The following is a 19357-nucleotide window of genomic DNA, read 5'->3' as shown; positions in this document are numbered from 1 at the left end:
TTTTGGAGTTTTACAACTGAACTCTTAATGAAAAAATAGATTTATTGCATCATACCATATATGTAACTTATACTCCACTTTTGTTTAAGAAGTAGATTTGTTCAAAAAAAAGTAGAGAAGAGTAGAGAAGAGAAGAGAAGAGAAGTCTATGCCATTGAGCATAATACCAATTATATGGTTTGCTGACACCTTGAGTATTTTGTCAACTGAGTATTTTTGAATGGGAAATGCTTGCTAATATACAGTACTTAAAATTTATATTCTTGCTTGTTTGTGCATGTGTAGTACATGCATTTGTTTGTTTATTTCTTTACATGTATGGTAAGGCATGGGGTTGTCAAAGGATAAATTTAGCTCTTGGTCTTCTGATGCATCATTTCTTTTTCTTTTCTTTTTTTGCTTGCAAATTTCTAAAGATCCAGATATCTCTGACTTCTATCTTACCATCGTTGCTATTTTCACCACGTGTCCTGTCATGCAACTTTTTACTCGGGTTCTGGAGAAGTAGAACTTGAGTTCTCATGTTCAGCAGGCATGCTCATTACTCACATAGTTATATCCAGCTCTAAAGTACTCTATCCATGAAAAATATTCTATGAAAACTGCCTAGGAATTGTTGTAACACTATGAGGCAAACTTCCAGTTTTGATGAGCCCATGCTATTTCATATTTCTGAGACGTTTCCAGGCAAATCCCTTTCCAGAATATCCAGCAAATTGGACTTCTGCCTTCTCACTTTTAGGAGATATTTTCAAAAGTTACAATAACCAATTATTGGTCATAACTATGCAATAGAACAAAACAGTGGGATACACACCTAAAATTTCAGTCATATTACACTCATGCTCTCCCTTGAAGTCTAAACCTATACAGTTTTCTTAGAGATGTCTTTAACACAGAACATGTTTTCTGCTACATGATACTAATTCCTCCACAACACCTATGTTAATCCAAATCATTGCTATTATAATTTGTTAACCATTTTCCTCTGTTGTTTCTTACGGTATAACTTTCTATTGATACATTACAGGATAATTTCTATAACATTCCAAATCATCCTCTCTTCTATTCTTCAGTATCTTGCTCTAGTTTTTAAATTTAGTAAGATGTTATTACATTTCCAGCTAACTGTCTTGGTTTGTTCCCTTTTACGGTGTGTATAGTCTATATTATATGGTAATAAATACATCTTCATCTAAAACAGAGGATTATCAGCCTAGGCATCTATTCTTTTCAATTCACATTTGTATAAATAACATGTTATTGTTCATTTTGGTATAAAATTAGTTTTACATTGTGAACTGTTTCATTGAGGTAAGATTCAATAGGCCATGGGACTGAAATTTCAAAACCAAGTTTCTTCTTACCTGTGGATAACTGTGTTCTCCAATATACATAAAATATGTCCTTTTCCAAGTTTTAGAAAACACTTGTCTGTAGAGGTATTTTATAAGCAGAGGGGCCTCGAAAGGAAATAGATCAGGTTTAGCAAGTTTCCCAATCTGTTGGAAATCTGATAAGCTTTTCGCATTCATTAGATATAGGATATAGTTACTTGGTACAAAATATCCCACAGTTTATAAACATCAGTATCTTATACTATATATATATTGAATGACAGTGCTTATCAGCCTTGTTAATACACAAAAAATTTAATAAAGTTCTTAATATTTTGGTAACCTCAATCATAAAATTACTTTTGTTGCTACTTTACAGCTGCAATGTTGATGCTGTTATGAACACTAATATAAATATCTGTATTCGTCTTAGACAACCCTATGAAAAGACTAGTCACACACAAAGGGGTTTTCATTTACAGGTTGAGAATATAACCTATATTGCTGTAAGTGCAGGATACAAGGATATAATTCACACACATGTGCTGACTTATTTTTAAACTCCAAGAGAGATAAAAGGAGCAGAAGAACCATGCTCATTTGTGTGTATGAAAGTGGCATTGTGGGAAAAAGTCATCATGCCCTTTGTTATTCTATTCAATACCAGCCAGCCAGTACCCTTTACTTGACATTTTGCATTGTTAGAAAGGTGTGAAAAAGATTAATGCATCACAAAAGAATAATATCACCGTTGAACAATGGTAAACTAACAGCAAGCAATACCACTTATAAAAAAGGGCTCCGTAAAGCCAAAAAAAAAAAAAAAAGACTGTGGCAAATCCCAAGGAAAATTATGTATGATAAAGCCCTAAGATATCCATTTGTCCTATGTTATAGTTCTAAAACATAGCATGCATACAATAGAACTTAGATTTCATATACTGAAACTTATGGTCCTCATACTAGTTCAGTATGACTCCCAAAATAATATAGAAACCAAGAAGTTTAAAGATGACAAAAGCAACAGAAGATATAAACTTTATCAGTCCCTTCTGCATGGATTCCAATAAACAGTTTACTTTATGTACATCCTTCAGTAATATTTCCTGTGGGCTGGTATTTCTAAAATTCTGTTGTTAAATTTATTGTTTTACAGTTTTGCTTTTTTTCTTTCATGTTTTGGGTATTTTCTATATTTGCATTTCAAATGTTATCCCATTTCCCGGTTTCTGCACTGGGAAACCCATATTCCATTCTCCCTCCCCCTGCTTCTATGAAGGTGCTTCATCACGCATCCACACACTCCCTGCTGCCGCCCCATTTTGGCATTCCTCTATCCTGGGGCTTTGAGCCTTTAAAGGACCAAGGGCCTCTCCTCTCCCTGATGCCCAACAAGGCAATCCTCTGCTATGTAGGCATGTGTAGACATGGGTCACTCTGTGTGTACTCTTTCATTGGTGGTTTAGTCCTTGGAAGCTCAGGAGTGGGATCTGGATGGCTGATATTATTGTTCTTTTTATGGGATAGCAAACTCCATAAGGTCCCTTAATCTTTTCTCTAATTTTTCCAATGGAGACCCTGTTATCAATGCAATGGTTGGATAGTAACATCAACCACTTCTTGGCATCTGCAATAGTGTCTGTTTTGGTAACAGTATATGGGATAGATTCCCAGGTGGGACAGTCTCTGGATGGCCCTTTCTTTAGTCGCTGCTCCATACTTTGTCTCCTTACTTACTCCTGTGAGGATTGAAGCATCCATACTTTGGTCTTCCTTCTTCTTGTGCTTCATGTGGTCTTTAAATTGTGTCTTGGGAATTCATGCTTTTGGGCTAATATCCAGTTTTCAGTGAGTGTGTACCATGTATGTTTTTTTGGGGTGAGTGGGATTGAGTTAACTGACTCAGGATGGTATTTCCCAGTTCCATCCATTTGGCTAAGAATTTCATGAAGCCATTGGTTTTAATAGCTGAATAGGACTCCATTATGAAAATGCACCATACTTTCTGTATCCATTCCTCTATTAAAGGACATCTGGTTTCTTACAACTTCTGGATATTATAAATAGGCTATAATGAACATAATGATGTTTCCTTATTACTTGTTGGAGCAGTTTTTGGTTATATGCCTAGAAATTGTAGAGCTGGATCCTCAGGTTGTACTATGTCCAATTTTCAGAGGAACCACCAGATTGATTTCTAGATTAGTTGTACCAGCTTGCAATCCCACCAACAATGAAGGAGTGTTACTCTTTCTCCACATCCTCTACAGTGTCTGCTGTCACCTGAGATTTTATTCTTAGTTAATCTGATCTGAAAATTGACAATCGAAGTACTGGTTTTATTTCATTTCTTTATGGTTTTTACTTACACAATACCAGTCACACTTTTCTCTACATCCTTCATCTAATGTTGTTACCAGAACACTAATACAACACCCATATGATATTGGTCTCTTTCAACAAAGTTGTTTTCTGAAGCCAAAACAGTGATGGTAGCTCAGCTTGTGGCAAAGAAAGCTGGATTCTACATGAGGGTCAAGTAACCAGAAAAACAACCTATGTTTCCTCTGCCTGCAAAGGGGGATCTTCAAATGCTCTTCTCCTCTCTATAGTCAGAGCCAGAATCCAGCAAATAATCTCCAGCTTGATGGATTCTCTCTGAACTGTGTCCATGGCATCCTTGCTCAACCAAATGAGAAGTTTCAGAAGACAAAATGAAGACATTTCTGGGAACTGTATTGGACAGGAACTGTCTCATGAACTGAATCTATATACAAGATTCAGAGGGCAAACTTATTGATTTTATCTATTTAACCTCTTGATGAATCTGTTGGACAAAAAGAAATATATTTTCTCCAAGGCTCCTTTGTGAGGCCCGAATTTTATAAAACAATAATAATTTCATTTAGCTTCAATTTAGTGAGTCTCTTTGAAATGAGCAGAATAGATGAATTGGCAAAGATATTCCAGAGCCACATGTCCTACTGGTACCTGGAAATTTTGTGGCAGTGAAAAGAACTGTCTCTAACTGAAAGATAACTACATACAAAGATAACCATGCAGGGTGGCAGTTTTATTACAATGTACCCCCATTTTCTGAGAGCACTCTTTAGTCCAAACCAAAAATGGCATTTGGCACAATGTTGATGCATTGTCTCTTCACCATCATTAGGCAATTCTTCAAAGAAGCCAGAAGGGAGATATAACATATATTTTGAGATGCAAGCTTGAACCCTCACACATTTCAAGATTATTTCCCATGTTAGAAGACAGGTATCATTAAAACTGTTTTCTCTGGAGTAATGACTTTTGACCTCTTACAGAACCAGTCAGCTAGGAATCAAATCAGTATTAAGTATGCCTGCTCTTAAAAGAGATAGCTTTCTATGAATAAAACTTCTCTTGCTTCCAACAGGTAAAAAGAGTAAAAATATAGTCCTAACTTCCAGGGTCTTCAGAGATGAAAGCAAATTGTGGAAAGGAGATAAAAGGAAGCATTTCTCATGTTCCTGATAAGGCTTAGGGAACTCTAGGGGCTAGACATATTGTGTGAAATTGATCATCCAATCATGTATACAACCACAGACACTGCATCCATGCTTAAAAGACACATGTGCATATTCTCTCTGTCTCTGTCTCTGTCTCTGTCTCTGTCTCTGTCTCTGTCTCTGTCTCTCTCTCTCTCTCTCTCTGGAGTATACTTTCAGCACTTCTGAAAAAGTCAGCAACTACAAAAAAAGATCATGAACCTAAGGAAAAGACTTCTGTGAAGAAGGGATGCTTCTTAGTGGTGGGAGGAAAATAGGAGAGAGTAATAAGTGAGAATGATTAGAGGCATTTTAAACATAAATCAAAAGATCAAGGAGCACATGCAATTAATTAACATAAAAAGAAAAGAAGCAATTAATAACCAAACAAACTTAATTGGCTGTGTTTTTATAAGGAATAATTATTAGATTACTCAGCTCCATGCTTGTAGCAAGCAAATCCCATATGATTAAAGAAAAAGACACGAAGATAAACATGTCTGAGGAACTTGGCTCAATACTACATGTTTCTTGGACTTGCAGACAAATAGCTCATGTGCAAGTGTGTATTGTTTTTGTCACACAATGTGCAGCTCTTTCTTTGCATGCATATTGAACTAATAGTGAAGAGAGTAGATTTCAGATAAAGGAATCATAAACTGTAAGTTAATAACCTCTCTATATATATTTGATATAACTTTAGAGTTTGATGTGACTTTAAAATATATGTATGATTATATGCATATTTATATATGTATGTATGTATGTATGTATGTATGTATATATAAAGAGGGGTGCAGGTGTTCATTAATGTGACATGGTTCAATTTTTTTTATGAAGTAAAGGGATTTATTGTTCTATAATAGGTATTAAAAACAGTCTCATTTCATATATTTTCTGTCTCAATTGTGCCTGTTGAGGTCAGAGATGATATTTTCCTTTAGTGATACACTAAACTCTTTCACACATTGTTAAAACTGTAGAAGGTCAGAGAAATGTCCAGAGCTGAGTGATATTTGAAAGAATCACTAGGTATGCACTTGTTTTCAAAAAGTCAAGGAAAAGGCTGTCTCCAAGCCTGTCACCAATCAGTACTAGTTAGCACATTGCACGAGTCTTGACTATGGTCCTTTTCTGTGACAACCTGGACTGGACAACATATTATCAGGCTCCCTTGCTATGTAGTTTTAAATGGAAGTTACAGCCGACATTCTGTTGATAAATAGAGAGATTTTTCTGGTTTAAGCAACCTCTATTTATCATAAATTCCACAAAATCAACAATAAAATTTGTTTATAGCATAACCAAAAGTTTTAGTGAACTGAAAATAACGTTCCTTTAGAGTACAGGTCTAATAACCCTGCAAATATTACAATGACACTGACCATTTAGGAAAACGCAATCGAACAGGTGAAGGAATTAAAAATGGAAATAGAATCAATAAAGAAAGTACAAAGGGAGACAGCCCTGAATATAGAAACCAAAGGAAGGGACAAGGAGCTGTAGATATAAGCATCACCAACAGAATACAAGAGATAGAAGAGAGAATCTCAGGAGCAGAAGATTCCATAGAAATTATCAACACAGCTGTTAAAGATAATGTAAAATGGAAAAAGCTACTGACCCAACACATACAGGAAATCCAGGACACAATGAGAAGATCAAACCTAAGGATAATAGGTATAGAAGAGAGTGAAGACTCCCAACTCAAAGGACCCATAAATATCTTCATCAAAATCATAGAAGAAAACTTCCCTAACCTAAAGAAAGAGATGCCCATAAACATGCAAGAAGCCTACAGAACTCCAAATAGATTGGACCAGAAAAGAAACTCCTCCTGTCATATAATAGTCAAAACATCAAATGGAAAAAACAAAGAAAGAATATTAAAAGAAGTAAGGGAAAAAGGTCAAGTAATATATAAAGGCGGGCCTATCAGAATTACACCAGACTTCTCACCAGAGACTATGAAAGCCGGAATATCTGGGACAGATATCATACAGACACTAAGAGAATACAAGTGCCAGCCCAGGTTACTGTATCCAGCAAAACTCTCAATTAATATAGATGGAGAAACCAAGATATTCCATGACAAAACCAAATTTACACAATATCTTTTTTACAAATCCAGTCCTATAAAGGATAATAAATGGTAAAGCCCAACATACGGAAGCAAGCTACACCCTAGAAAATGCAAGAAACGAATTGTCTTGCAGCAAAACAAAGAGAAGACTAGCTCACAAACATAACCTCACATCCAAATATGAATATAACAGGAAACAATAGTCACTATTACTTAATAGCTCTCAACATCAATGGTCTCAATTCCCCAATAAAAAGACATAGATTAACAAACTGGATATGCAAGGAGGACCCTGCATTCTGCTGCCTACAGGAAACACACCTCAGAGACAAAAACAGACACTACCTCATAGTGAAAGGCTGGAAAACAAGTTTCCAAGCAAATGGTCAGAAGAAGCAAGCTGGAGTAAACATTCTAATATCAAATAAAATCAATTTTCAACTAAAAGTCATCAAAAAAGATAAGGAAGGACACTTCACATTCATCAAAAGAAAAATCCACCAAGATGAACTCTCAATCCTAAATATCTATGGCCCAAATACAAGGGCACCTGCATTCATAAAGGAATCCTTACTAAAGCTCAAAACACACATTGCACCTCACACAATAATAGTGGGAGATTTCAACACCCCACTCTTATCAATGGACAGATCATGGAAACAGAAATTAAACAGAGACGTAGACAGACTAAGAGAAGTCATGAGCCAAATGGACTTAACAGATATTTATAGAACATTCTATCCTAAAGCAAAAGGATATACCTTCTTGTCACCACCTCATGGTACTTTCTCCAATAATGACCATATTATTGGTCATAAAACAGGACTCAACAGATACAGAAAGATAGAAATAATTCTATGTATCCTATTAGACCACCACGGGCTAAAACTGGTCTTCAATAACAATAAGGGGAGAACGCCCACATATACATGGAAGTTGAACAATGCTCTACTCAATGATAACCTGGTCAAGGAAGAAATAAAGAAAGAAATTAAAGACTTCTTAGAATTTAATGAAAATGAAGGTACAACATATCCAAACATATGGGACACAATGAAAGCTGTGCTAAGAGGAAAACTCATAGCTTTGAACACCTGCAGAAAGAAACAGGAGAGAGAATATATCAGCAGCTTGACAGCACACCCAAAAGCTCTTGAACAAAAAGAAGCAAATACAGTCAGGAGGAGTAGAAGGCAGGAAATAATCAAACTCAGAGCCTAAATCAACCAAGTAGAAACAAAAAGGACCATAGAAAGAATCAACAGAACCAAAAGCTGGTTCTTTGAGAAAATCAACAACATAGATAAACCCTTAGCCAGACTAACCAGAAGACATAGAGAGTGTGTCCAAATCAACAAAATGAGAAATGAAAAGGGAGACATAACAGCAGAGCCAGAAGAAATTCAAAAAATCATCAGATCCTACTACAAAATCCTATATTCAAAAAATCTTGAAAATCTGGAGGAAATGGACAATTTCCCAGACTGATACCAGGTACCAAGGTTAAATCAGGAACAGATAAACCATTTAAACAACCCCAAAACTCCTACAGAAATAGAAGCATTCATAAAAAATCTCCCAATGAAAACGAGCCCAGGTCCAGATGGGTTCAGTGCAGAATTCTATCAGACCTTCATAGAAGACCTTATATCAATATTTCCAAACTCTTCAACAAAATTGAAACAGATAGAGTGCTACCAAATTCTTTTTATGAAGTCACAATTACTCATATACCTAAACCACACAAAGACCCAACAAAGAAAGAGAACTTCAGATCAATTTCCTTTATGAATATCAATGCATAAATACTCAATAATTTCTTGCAAAAAAATCAAAGACCACATCAAAACAATCATCCATCATGATCAAGTAGGCTTCATCCCAGGAATGCAGGGATGGTTTAATATACAGAAAACTATCAAGGTAATCCACTATATAAACAAACTGAAAGATAAAAACCACATGATCATTTCATTAGATGCTGAGAAAGCATTTGACAAAATCCAACACCCCTTCATGGTAAAAGTTGGAGAAAGAATAGGAATTGAAGGCCCATACCTAAACATAGTAAAAGACATATACAGCAAACCAGTTGCTAACATTAAACTAAACGGAGAGAAACTTGAAGTAATCTCACTAAAATCAGGGTCTAGACAAGGCTGCCCACTCTCTCCCTACTTATTCAATATAGTTGTTGCAGTTCTATCCAGAGCAGTAAGACAACAAAAGGAGATCAAAGGGATCAGATTGGATAGGAAAAAGTCAAAATATCACTATTTGCAGATGATATGATAGTATATTTAAGTGATCGCAAAAGTTCCTCCAGAGAACTACTAAACCTGATTTAAAAAAAAACCTTCAGCAAAGTGACTGGGTAAAAATTAACTCAAATAAATCAGTAGCCTTCCTCTACACAAAACAGAAACAAGCTGAGAAAGAAATTAGGGAAATGAAACCCTTCATAATAGTCCAAAATAATATAAAATACCTCGGTGGGTCTTTAACCAAGCAAGTAAAAGATCTGTATGATACGAACTTCAAGCCTCTGAAGAAAGAAATTGAAGATCTCAGAAGATGGAAAAATCTCCCATGCTCCTGGATTGGCAGGATTAATATAGTAAAAATTGCCATTTTACCAAAAGCCTTCTGCAGATTCAATGCAATCCCCTTCAAAGTACCAATGCAATTCTTCAGAGAGTTAGACAGAACAATTTGCAAATTCATCTGGAATAACAAAATACCCAGGATAGCTAAAATTATCAACAATAAAAGGACTTCCGGGGGAATCACTATCCATGAGCTCAAGCAGTATTACAGAGCAATAGTGATAAAAACTGCATGGCATTGGTACACTGACAGACAGACCAGTGGAATAGAATTGAAGACCCGGAAATGAACCCACACACCTATGGTCACTTGATTTTTTACATAGGAGCCAAAACCATACAAAGGAAAAAAAGATAGCATTTTTAGCAAATGGTGCTGGTTCAACTGGAGGGCAGCAGGTAAAAGAATGCAGATTGATCCATTTGTATCACCCTGTACAAAGCTTAAGTCCAAGTGGATCAAGGACCTCCACATCAAACCAGATACCCTAAAACTAATAGAAGAAAAAAGTGGGGAAGAGTCTCGAACACATGGGCACTGGACAAAATTTCCTGAAGATAACACCAATGGATTATTCTCTAAGATCAAGAATCGACAATGGAATCTCAAAACCTCTGTAAGGTAAAGGACACTGTTTTTAGGACAAAACTGCAACCAACAGACTGGAAACGATCTTGACCAATCCTACAAGTGATAGAGGGCTCATATCCAAAATATACAAAGAACTCATGAAATTAGATGGCAGGGAGACAAATAACCCTATTAAAAATGGGGGTATGGCTGAAAAGCGCCTATAGAAATGTTTAACAACTTTAGTCATAGGGAAATGCAAATCATAACAACCCTGAGATTCCACCTTGCACCAGTCAGAATGGTTAAAATCCAAAATTCTGGTGACAGCAGATTCTGGTGAGGATGTGGAAAAAGAGGAACACTCCTCCATTGTTGGTGGGATTGCAGACTGGTACAAATATTCTAGAAATCAGTCTGGAGGTTCCTCAGAAAATTGGACATTGCACTACTGAGGACCCAGCTATACCTCTCTTGGGCATATACCCAAAAGATGCTCCAACATATATCAAAGACACATGCTCCACTATGTTCATGTCAGCCTTATTTATAATAGTCAGAAGCTAGAAAGAACCCAGATGCCCTTCAACAGAGGAATGGATACAGAAAATAGGGTACAGTCTTAGCAGGACCCAGGGCTTCCCCTTCCACTGGTGCTCTTACTAGGATATTCATTGCTACCTATGAGGTCAGAGTCCAGGGTCAGTCCATGTATAGTCTTTAGGTAGTGGCTTAGTCCCTGGAAGCTCTGGTTGCTTGGCATTGTTGTACATATGGTGTCTCGAGCCCCTTCAAGCTCTTCCAGTTCTTTCTCTGATTCCTTCAACGGGGGTTCTATTCTCAGTTCAGTGGTTTGCTGCTGGCATTCGCCTCTGTATTTGCTGTATTCTGGCTGTGTCTCTCAGGAGCGATCTACATCCGGCTCCTGTCGGTCTGCACTTCTTTGCTTCATCCATCTTGTCTAATTGGGTGGCTGTATATATATGGGCCACATGTGGGGCAGGCTCTGAATGGGGGGGGAGGGCGGCAATGGGGGGAGGGTTGGGAGGGGAATACCCATAAGGAAGGGGAGGGGGGAGGGGGATGTTTGCCTGGATACCGGGAAAGGGAATAACACTCGAAATGTATATAAGAAATACGCAAGTTAATAAAAAAAAAAAAAAGAAGTAAATAAGTAAAAAAAAAGAAAATAGGGTACATCTACACATGTAATACTACTCTGCTATCAAAAACAATTACTTTATGAAATTCATAAGCACATGGATGGAACTGGAAAATATCATTCTGAGTGAGGTAACCCAATCACAGAAAAACACATGTGGTATGCATTCATTGATAAGTGGATATTAGCTCTAATGCTTGAATTACCCTAGATGCACAGAACACATGAAACTCAAGAAGGAGGACCAAAATGTGAATGCATCTCTCCTTTAAAAGGGGAGCAAGAATACTCTTGGGAGGGAATAGGGAGGCAAAGTTTAGAACACAGACTGAAAGAACGCCCGTTCAGAGCCTGCTCCTCACGTGGCCCATACATATACAGCCACCAATCTAGATAAAACTGATGAAGCAAAGAAGTACAGGCTGACAGGAACTGGATGTAGATCTCTCTTGAGAGACATAGCCAGAATATGGCAAATACATAGGCGAATTCCAGCAGTAAATCACTGAACTGAGAATGGGACCCCTGTTGAAGGAATCAGAGAAAGGACTGGAAGAGCTTGAAGGGGCTTGAGACCCCATATGAACAACAATGCCAACCAACCAGAGCTTCCAGGGACTAAGCCCCTACCAAAAGACATGGAGTGACCCTGGGCTCCAATTGCACATGTAGCAATGAATAGCCTAGTAAGGGCACCAGTGGAAGGGGAAGCGCTTGGTCCTGCCAAGACTGTACCCCCAGTGATTGTTGGGGGGAGGGCAGTATTGGGAGGAGGATGGGGAAGATAACACCCTTATAGAAGGAGAGTGACAGGAGTTAAGGGGATCTTTGCTTGGAAACCGGGAAAGGTAATAACAATTGAAATGTAAATAAGAAATACCCAATTTAATAAAGATGGAGAAAAAGATAAAATAGAGGACTGAGTCCTCACCCAAAGAAAAGGAAAATATATTGATAAAGAGAATCTTGCTAGGGTGTGTTATCACAAATTACAGATAACCTGTAGTTAATGACATCCTGAGGCCTGAGCGTATTACTGACATTTAAAGTAATGATATCTGTATACATTTGTCCCATTAAAGGAAACCAGAAAGCTGCTTTCATGCTCAGCTGTATAATTCTAGCCGTAAACAACTTAAATAGAACAATTTACAATATTGAGCTGTCCATGGATGTTCGAAATGTAAAATATTCAAACAACTCTTCAAGAAAATACAGATTTATGATACTGACTCAAGTAAAGCCCATATGTGTTGTGAGGCTACTTTTGCTGAGGTTTTAGTGATGTAATTGGTCACATGTTTTTCTAGCCAATGATGCTGTTATTGGGTTACTTCACTAGAATAGTTGGAACACTTACTGAAGCTATACATGCTACGAGTTCGAAGTGCTTTTTTCATAATTGAAATTTGTATATTAATCAGAAAGCTAGAAATGAGATACATTGAATAGGACATGGCAGTCAGCTAAATAAAAGAACATATATAAATTGAAGTTGGGGGTAGATGTAACATCATTTTATTTATTCTTTGAGATAGTCATGAAAAAGTGTTTTTTTTATCATTTTAATGACTATTCCCTTAAAGTCATTATCTCCAGATCTTCCAAATGTCCTTACCAAACATCATGTCCTCAAATTATTATAACTTTATATTCTACTAAGTCTAGCTCAAGTTACTTGTATTGTAGTTAATATGAGGCCCTTCAAAGGACAATAGGCAACTTATCACTAGTCAGACTTCTCAGGAAAACAAATTTCCACACACAAAATTGGCCATCAATGCCAATAGGCATTTATGTAGAAGATATCGTCTCTAGGTAATGTCAGTGGATAATGATGTATTTTAGGCCAGAGTGATTTATTGCCTTTACCTGTATATACACTAATCACCTAATTAGGCTCTGATGGATAGTTCTGTACACATAATCACATAGCAGCTCTGATGAAACTCAGTGTATAACAAAAACAACAGAAAATCATGAGCCTAAGAAAGAGACTTCTGTGAAGAAGGGATACTTCATAGTGGTGGGAAGAAAATAGGAGAGAGTAATAACTGGACATGATTAGAGGCATTTTAAACATAAATCAATAATTCAAGGAGCACATGCAATTAGTTAACATAAAAAGAAAAGAAGTAATTAATAACCAAACAAACTTAATTGACTGTGTTTTTATAAGGAATAATTATTAGATAAGACAGCCCCATCCTTGTACCAAGCGAATCCCATATGATCAAAGAAAAAGACATGAAGATAAACATATCTGAGGAACTTGGCTCAACACTACATATTTCTTGGACTTACAGACAAATAGTTCACGTGTAAGTGTGTCTTGTTTTTGTCACACAATGTTCAGCTTTTTCTTTGCATGCATATTGAACTAATAGTGAAGACAGTAGATTTAGGATAAAGAAATCATAAACTGTAAGTTTATAACCTTTCTATATTTGGTATAACTTTAGAATTTGACATGACTTTAGAATATATGATATAAATAACCTAAAATATAAGAATATATGTATGATTATATGCAAACACACATATCTATGTCTATATCTATATATCTATCTATATCTATATCTATATCTATATCTATATCTATATCTATATCTATATCTATATCTATATCTATATCTATATCTATATATGAGGGTACAGGTGTTCATTAATGTGACATGGTTTAATATTTTTATATGAGGTAAAGGAAGTTATTGTTCTGTAATAGGCATTAAAAAGAGTCTCATCTCATATATTTTCTGTCTCAGTTGTGTCTATTGAGGTCAGAGATGATATTTTCCTTTAATGATACACTAATCTCTTTCACACATTGTTAAAGCTCCAGAAGGTCAGTGAAATGTCCTGAGCTGAGTGATATTTGGAAGAAACAATAGATATGTAACTGCTTTCAAAAGTCAAGGAAAAGGCTGACTCCAATCCTGTCAACACTCAGTACTAGTTAGGACATTGCATGATTCTTGACTATGGTCCTTTTCTGTGACAACCTGTACTGTACAACATATCATCAGGCTCCTTTGCTATATAACTTTTAATGTTATATAGCAAAAGTTACAGCCCATATTGTGTTGATGAATAGAGAGGGCTGTCTGGTTTAAACAATCTCTGTTTCTCATAAATTCCATAAAAACAGGAATACAATTTGTTTATAGTATAACCAAAAGTTTTAGTGAACTGAAAATAATGTTCCCTTAGAGTACAGGTCTAATAACCCTGCAAATATTACCATGACACTGACCATTTTTAAGGCTCACATAGCATGTAGTATACATAGTTCATCGATCATGGAGCCTTTCTATATGATTCTCATCAATCAGGTGGAAAAGACATGACTAATATTCACAGGCCTTGCACAGAACATAGTGGGCCAACTTGCACAAGCTTCACTAATCTAGGTTCATCTGTTATGGTGCTTTCTCTATCTTCCTTCCAATGAAACAGGTCGAAAGTGTCACATATCCTCTACTGAACCTAAGGGACACACAAAAATTTCTCCAGATATCCTGGTTAGAGAGTGCTTAAAATATGTTTTCCAAAAATGAAAAATAAATGTTCTGATATAACAATTAAGGCAGTAATTATTTAAAGTAAGAAATAGGAGGCACACAAGAAAATCTTTTGGGAAGAATGCATCTGGTGAACAATTTTTGAAATAAAAACACACAAACGCAGTGAAATGCAAAACATATGCTTGACCAGCCCTAATTTTCTATTTATTTAATGTGAATAAAATTTTGAGTTCTCTTTGGTTCTCTGAAAATTGTTCAAATATAAGATGAAATATAAAATTATAGGACTGAGTCCTCACCAAAAGAAAAGGAAAATATATTCAGAAAGAGAATCTTGAGAGGATGTGTTATCACCAATTACAGATATCCTGTGGTGAATAACATCCTGAGGCCTGAGCCTATTACTGACATTTAAAATAATAATAACTGTATACATCTGTCCCATTAAGGGGAACCAGAAAGCAGCTCTCATGCTCAGCTCAATAATTCCAGCCTTAAGCAACTTAAATAGAACAATTTGAAATGTGGAGCTGTCCACAGTCCTTCAAAATGTAAAATATTCAAACAACTCTTCAAGGAATTACAGATTCATGATACTGACTCAGGAAAAGTCCATATGTGTTGTGAAGCCTTTTGCTGAGGTTTTAGTGATGCAATTGTTCACACGTTCTTCCAGCCAATGTTGCTGTTATTGGGTTACTTCAAGCGAATAGTTGGAACAATTCTTGAGGCTATGCATGCTAGGGATTCGAAGTGCTTTTGTCATAAATGAAATTTGTATATGAATAACCTCAACATCATCATTCTTGACAATAGAATATATAAAGTCACATAGAAGTGATAGTGTTTAAGCTATACTATTAATCAAAGAAATTGACTACCTTCAGTTTGGATGGAAATCATTACTGATAATACAAAGATGTGTGAACACACACTAATCCTATCCAAATACACAGTGATACATAGAAAATGTTAGCAAATAGAATGCAATATTTATATAATGACTTTACTTACCTTCAATATATGGCGTACTTTCTTACAGATGACTTTATTCAAATTTACTCTTATCACTGTTGTACTGCTTAGAAAAGGGATACTGGCAACTCTTCCTTACCTCATCCTGCTGGGCAAAAGTCCCAGCATGGAGTAAAGGATGCAAGATTTCCTCCTTTGTTAAGTATGAAATAACAGTATGGAATTCAAAGGTGCCATTCTTCTGCTTCTAGTTATAAAGGCAGTGCCTTGCTTCTTCCAGCACAGATTTGGGAGAAACTACAGAGCCTCTTCCAAGATGCTAGTGGTCCTGTTCACAATCTTCCTGCTGGGCTTGAGCTTTGCTCAGGAACCAGGTGAAGGTATGAGAATATGGGTGTTGGTGCTGTGACTCTTCTTAAAGAATAAGAGACAATACTGCAGGGTAGGAGAGATATGGGACAGAGGAAAGGAGATGAAAGATAAATAAGACCACACAGTGTTTCAACTTTTAATAATGGATAGTCTTGGATTTGAGGACACTGTTGTAGTTAAAATAGACTACATATGCGAGTAATATTGCTGTACTATTTATCAAGAAAAGGTGGCAGAAATACCCATGAAAGAATCACTGTAAGGATGGCAGCTGAAGTAACAAATCTGAAACTATTACACAGAAAAATAATAACATCTTCTGAATTTTCATTTTTCCATAGTCATTATAAATTCCAATATACTATCAGTGTGTATTTAATTATTTACTCAAATGTTTATTTATATTCCCTTACTTTGAGAAGCCTAAAAGGTAGAAGATAAGAATTAAATAAAGAAGAGATTACATAGAGGTAGAATATATATATATATATATATATATATATATATATATATATATATATGATTTATCAGTGTATGCAGCAAGATTCTATGTAAAATAATGACAACCAAAAGAAATTTTATATTGTTACTTACTCATAGACACTCAAAATATATGTACCAGAGATGCTTCAGATTACTGCTAGCTGTTCATGTTCCTAACTGTTTATAAATTACCAGGAAATGAGAGATTGTAGCTAAAATCATCTGCCACCTATAGATTGCTACTTGTTTTTGTGAACTCACTTTTGAATCTGTCCTTTGTTTTGCTTCACAATGGCCATCTGTGAACACTTTCCCAATTACATCAAGCAAATACAATGTAATCTTTAAAATTCTTATGTATCTTTAGTAAGCAGGATGTTTTATAATTCTACACTTTATTGTTATGTTGGGTTTCATGAATTAATAAATGTAAGTTTCACAAAGGTTCAGACAAACATTCTCCAAATTCGACAATGATGAACACCCTAGGGGATTGCAATAAATTACAATAACCCAGAGGTCTGAATTACCTGAGAAAAAGGCAATTAACTACAACACGGGAGTAGTTGCTTGCAAATAAAAGTTAGTTTCAGTGTCCTGCTTTTTACTCTTCTATGGAAACAGGAGTTCCTCAATGTCTTCTTCCAACCCCTTGTTGTATCCATTTCAGTTGATTCCAGCAGAAAAAGTATTCAAACGTTAAGGTCTCTTTTCTTTGTGACTCTATATTCAAAGACATGTATTGAGTTCATTGATTATAACCTTTCATGCATTTACTTGTTCAGTGAATACTGTATGGTCAGTAACTTTTAGACTCTTCTTCCCCTGATAATATTCCTCACCTTAAGGCCAATTTTCTGAGCAACCTGCTTGATTGAATTTTCCATATCACATAGTAATTTTATCTGGATTCACAAAATGTCAATTTGCCCAAAATAAGATAGTCAACAAAACCTCCATATGCAAACTATTTTACTTGTTTTAATTTCCCTGAGGAAACTGATCATGAATACTCTGGAAACTGAATTATGGGTAATTGCATGTGACCAAAAGACCATGTTTAAAATGAACTTTTCATGAAACTATAAACAAGTGGCTGTTGAGAAGAGATGCTGTGCGGAAAGTTCATTGAGATAAAGGAAAACAGAATCAAGTGTATCTAAGCTCATTTGTTATTTTCTTTACCACTCAGAACTTCAGAATCTAAACCAGATCCCCAATCAGAGGCCACCACCTTCAGGATTCCGACCAAGACCACCTGCTAATGGGAACCAGCAAGGCCCACCCCCACAAGGAGGCCCACAGCAGAGACCTCCTCAAGGCCCACCCCCACCAGGAGGACCACAGCAGAGACCTCAAGGCCCACCCCCACCTGCAGGACCACAGCAGAGACCTCCTCAAGGCCCACCCCCACAGGGAGGCCCACAGCAGGGACCCCCTCAAGGCCCACCCCCACAAGGAGGCCCACAGCAGAGAGCCCCTCAAGGCCCACCCCCACAAGGAGGCCCAGAGCAGAGAGCCCCTCAAGGCCCACCCCCACAAGGAGGCCCACAGCAGAAACCTCCTCAAGGCCCACCCCCACCAGGAGGACCACAGCAGAAACCCCCTCAAGGTCCACCCCCACAAGGAGGCCCACAGCAGAAACCCCCTCAAGGTCCACCCCCACAAGGAGGCCCACAGCAGAAACCTCCTCAAGGCCCACCCCCACCAGGAGGACCACAGCAGAGACCTCCTCAAGGCCCACCCCCACAAGGCGGCCCTCAGCAAAGACCTCCTCAGCCTGGAAACTCACAAGGCCCTCAACAAGGTCCTCAATTCGGCAGACCCCAGGGACCTCAGTAAACCAGATTATCAGTGAAAGGTATGTTTCCTGTTAATGCCCTGGTGGGTGGCAGGGAACACAATCCTTCTATATTTCACATTGTTTAAAGTATGCAACCTAAATATGTAGTAATAACATTGTTCTGGACCCAATAGCAAATATTTTTTATTAAATATTAAATGATCTATTCATGAGAGAATATATATTTTTGGAGGAAAATCTCCTCATTTCGTTTTCCATAATTACTGCATTAATTACCTGCTTTTGGCAAGAAGACCCATTTTCTTCCTAAGGTTCATTCCCTCCTTGCTGGAATTAATGTATTCAAAAGGATACACAAATCTCATCATGTTCTTTGTTTGCATTTTTGTTTCCATTCACCATTAATTAATTGCTTGTGATTGAGATGTCATGTTCTCTCTGAACCCTGCCTTCATTAACTTTTTTTGAATTTCAGAAAATGAGTAAGAAAGTGGTTCCCTCACAATCTTCTTCCACTACCACCACAGGATGAGAATTGGAGCTTCATTCACTTCATTAATAAATGACCAGCATGCAACTTCTGACTGGTGTCTTTCTTCCTGGGTGTATTTTCAACCTCCAATTTCAGGACTGACACTTATATAAAAACACCCGTATTCTCTCTTGGTTTCGGCCTGTAATTTCTCCCAGCAATTGTCCATAAGCCAGCTATCAGTTACCATGTTTTTTAATGCTGTGTTTCTGCATGATCAACAAGGCAGACACTCTTTTCCCAGCTTAGCATAGTACTCACTCTGACAACAGATATTTGGGTGTTGTTTTGCCTAATCTGGGTTGCAAGGTCAGGGAGCTATATATAACATGCCAAAGCAAAAGGATTGAGATGTGTATGGATGTGTCCTGGGGCACCAGT

General features: G+C 36.9%; 1 protein-coding gene across 1 annotated transcript; it reads left to right on the top strand.

The window, feature by feature from the left end:
* Positions 1-16101: 16101 nt before the first annotated feature.
* Positions 16102-18482, top strand: LOC120102183 (proline-rich protein 2-like). Its single transcript, XM_039108538.1, has 2 exons — positions 16102-16159; positions 17833-18482. Exons 1-2 carry the CDS (start codon positions 16102-16104, stop codon positions 18480-18482), a joined length of 708 nt encoding a protein of 235 aa, XP_038964466.1.
* Positions 18483-19357: the final 875 nt, after the last annotated feature.

This window comes from Rattus norvegicus, chromosome 4, assembly GCF_036323735.1.
Source record: "Rattus norvegicus strain BN/NHsdMcwi chromosome 4, GRCr8, whole genome shotgun sequence".
Lineage (NCBI taxonomy): Eukaryota > Metazoa > Chordata > Mammalia > Rodentia > Muridae > Rattus > Rattus norvegicus.
The sequence above is the reverse complement of the archived record's forward strand: the minus strand, read 5'-3'. Positions and strand labels throughout refer to the sequence as shown.

Bases quoted from the DNA above. Each gene is read 5' to 3' on its own strand.
- LOC120102183 (XM_039108538.1), top strand. From the start codon at position 16,102: ATGCTAGTGGTCCTGTTCACAATCTTCCTGCTGGGCTTGAGCTTTGCT. The intron at 16,160-17,832 runs GTGAAGGTATGA...TTTACCACTCAG, and splicing joins GAGCTTTGCTCAGGAACCAG to AACTTCAGAATCTAAACCAG.